A 2,804-nucleotide genomic window follows, 5' to 3' on the forward strand; every position below is an offset into this window, starting at 1 on the left:
CTCAACTATATATATATAGTTGAGGTGATGCTATTGACCTTACATACATAATAGAAAAGGGGGTGGTTCGGCTACCCCAAGGGCCAAAAAAGGGTGGCCGAACCACCCCCTTAGGCTTCGGCCACCTCCTAGGCTTCGGCCACCCCTGCAGCCCCTCTAGGAGTGGCAAAACCACCCCCGAGGCCAAAGGAATGGACAGAAATTAATAGAGATGGTGATTTGATTTTTTTCAAAATTTGGGGTATTAGATTTGTCTTTTTTAAAACTTATGAGAGAAAAAAATAAAAACATTAAAACTCAAGTACCAAAAAAGTTATTAATCCTCTTTTTTTACATGTTCACATAAGGGAATGGGAGGAGAAATGCAAACTAGTGATGTTTACTTTATGAAATATAATTTACAACGAATTGAACTACCCTTTAAAGATATAGTCTCAATTTTTACACATGAAAAGAATGGAGTGGCCAATATAATTATTGGGTTTTTGTGGGGTTTGCTGGCATCCACAGTCAAAATTTATCTTTAATTCGATGGAGCATCTTCAAGTGCACTTAATTCCATTTTTATTGATGTTGGTGCCTTACAGCTAATTTCTAAATTTCGTTTTCAATTCCGTCGAGGATAAGAACAATGACGTGTACTCTTGCTCATTATGGATGACAGGATGAGAACCAATCTACGAATACGCGTGCGTGGTTTTGAACTTTAACCGTTTTACGGTCATAATCTAAAGCTAGGGGTAGTAATTAATATTGACAGGTCAAGTTTTAATGCCTATAAAATTATATAAGCTAATTATAATTTAATTTAAAAATTAAAAATTAAAAATTTTGTATTGATTTTATGTAAGTTATAGGTCACTTTAAAAATTGTTATTTATTATTATATGTTTCGAGTTTAAATCATGTCTACATCATGTTTACGGACCCACAAGGCACAATTCATATTAAAAGCCTAAAAGTAGCCGAAACTAGTAGAAGGAGAAAATAGATACAATTGCCAAAACCATGTGCGGTCACTGCTTGGTTGTGGGATACTGTTAACTGACCGCCTTCGCGTCTTGTTTGTTTCGGCATTGTTCATTGTTTCCATGTTTGCCCTCGTCAATTTTCACTAAATACATCACCACCACCATCCTATATAAATCATTCAACTCCCTTTTCTGTATTCTAAGGAAGAGCGAAAATTATACAAATATCTTTAACCAAATCAGATTAAAATATACTAAATCATTTATATTTTATTATATTAATATTTAATATTTTTTTTAAATACAATAAATATTGAAATGGTAAATATATATTGAAAGGATAAAATTATTAAAATATATTTAATAAAATAGTTTAAAAATTTAGGGGACAAGAGGCAATGTCATTTATGTGATAATATCCAAGTTAGTGTCCTTCTGTTGGCGCTATCGGTATATATAATGCTTCACAGTAGCTGTCTGACCTGTGCTCTTATCCTCTTTAGCCCAACCTTCCCATCTCAAAGTATATTGCAATGGACGTAATCTCTCAGAGATCTTCATCTTCAACTTTGAATCCCAACGCTCCGTCGTTCGTACCTTTGGCTTATCGGACGGTGGAGGACTTCTCCGAGCAGTGGTGGAACCTGGTCCAGTCCTCCCCTTGGTTCCGCGCTTACTGGCTCCAAGAGCGCTTCCAGGATCCTCAAAATAACCCTAACCTTTCCGATATTGAAGACCTTGACCTCCCCGACATCGACGCCCTCTTCGACGACTACAACGTAGACGAAGATAAGCGTAAGTTTGAAATCGTGAGAGTTGACTCGTCCGCGTTGTCGATCCAACTCACTAACTCACTTTTGTTCTATTTTTGAGCAGGTGAACAGGAAGAAGACAGAGACTATTGCAGGGATTTGGTTTCAATGGGGTCGTTGAAATGGCGGAAAGCGCGAGTTTTAGCTGAAGTTCCGAGGTATATAGAGAAGGCCCCAAAGATTGTCAATGTGAAAGCGAGTCCGCGAAACATTCAGCAACCGAGGTAGACTGACTCACTGAGTCGTATGTACAAGAAGACCCAGTAGATGAGCATGTATTTGCTGTAGTTTTTGTACATCATAAACCCTGACTTGGATGTCATGGAAACTTCCTGTTTTGTACATTTGTTCTATTTTCTTATTACTTGGTTTAATAATTTATCTCTGGTTTTAATTTATATAAACATCGAACCTTTTAATTGCCTATTGTTGGGATTTGATAATTTGTTTAAGGGACCATAATTTGATTAACAACCTGTGCTTTCTTCTTAACTAAACCCATGTGCCTCACAAGGTCAGAACGCCCAAAACAACCCTGAAGACCCGTCTTCTTCATCAATTTCGGAGACCCAGATGACCCAAATTCAGGTTGACCCGAGTGATAAAGCATTTCTACAAGCAAGCCATAATATGAAGCTATGTAACGCTATAGCGCCAGTAAACCAAATAATCTTCCACACCTTTCGTTCTCAAAAATTCCGAAGTCTCAGCAAAAGAATAAATCCCTTTACTGGAAATAACCCACTTGGGCTCAGCCTCCATGCTTCTAAATGACTAAAGAGAACTTACTCTGAATATCAACCAACTTATCAGATCTCGCAGGAAGCCAGACACACTCACCCATTTTGAATCACCTTATCCAAAGTAGAATGAAGATCAATACCCGAGTCCTAAACTGCCCGGAAGGCAAAGGTATCCAGCAACCCTTCATCCGGATGCCACCAGTCATACCAAAGGTGGATAGAATTACCTTTTCCCACATGGAATCTAATCAAACTCTTGGCCGCATCTCTAATCTTCA

The 2,804-nt window shown here is 37.9% G+C and overlaps 1 protein-coding gene across 2 annotated transcripts in view; it reads left to right on the top strand.

The window, feature by feature from the left end:
• Positions 1 to 2,209, top strand: part of LOC132187316 (protein EARLY RESPONSIVE TO DEHYDRATION 15-like) — a 2,755-nt gene extending 546 nt beyond the window's left edge. Inside the window, exons 1-2 of one of the 2 annotated variants that reach the window (XM_059601594.1) lie at positions 1,443 to 1,766; positions 1,848 to 2,209. In XM_059601594.1, the coding sequence (XP_059457577.1) occupies positions 1,505 to 1,766; positions 1,848 to 2,011 (426 nt within the window). In that variant the 5' untranslated portion in view covers positions 1,443 to 1,504 and the 3' untranslated portion in view covers positions 2,012 to 2,209. Of the gene's footprint in view, positions 1 to 1,442; positions 1,767 to 1,847 lie in introns of those variants that run through there. The other variant, XM_059601595.1, reaches the window with a different exon arrangement.
• The last annotated feature ends 595 nt before the right edge of the window (positions 2,210 to 2,804 follow it).

This window comes from Corylus avellana, chromosome ca7 (assembly GCF_901000735.1).
Source record: "Corylus avellana chromosome ca7, CavTom2PMs-1.0".
Taxonomy (NCBI): domain Eukaryota; kingdom Viridiplantae; phylum Streptophyta; class Magnoliopsida; order Fagales; family Betulaceae; genus Corylus; species Corylus avellana.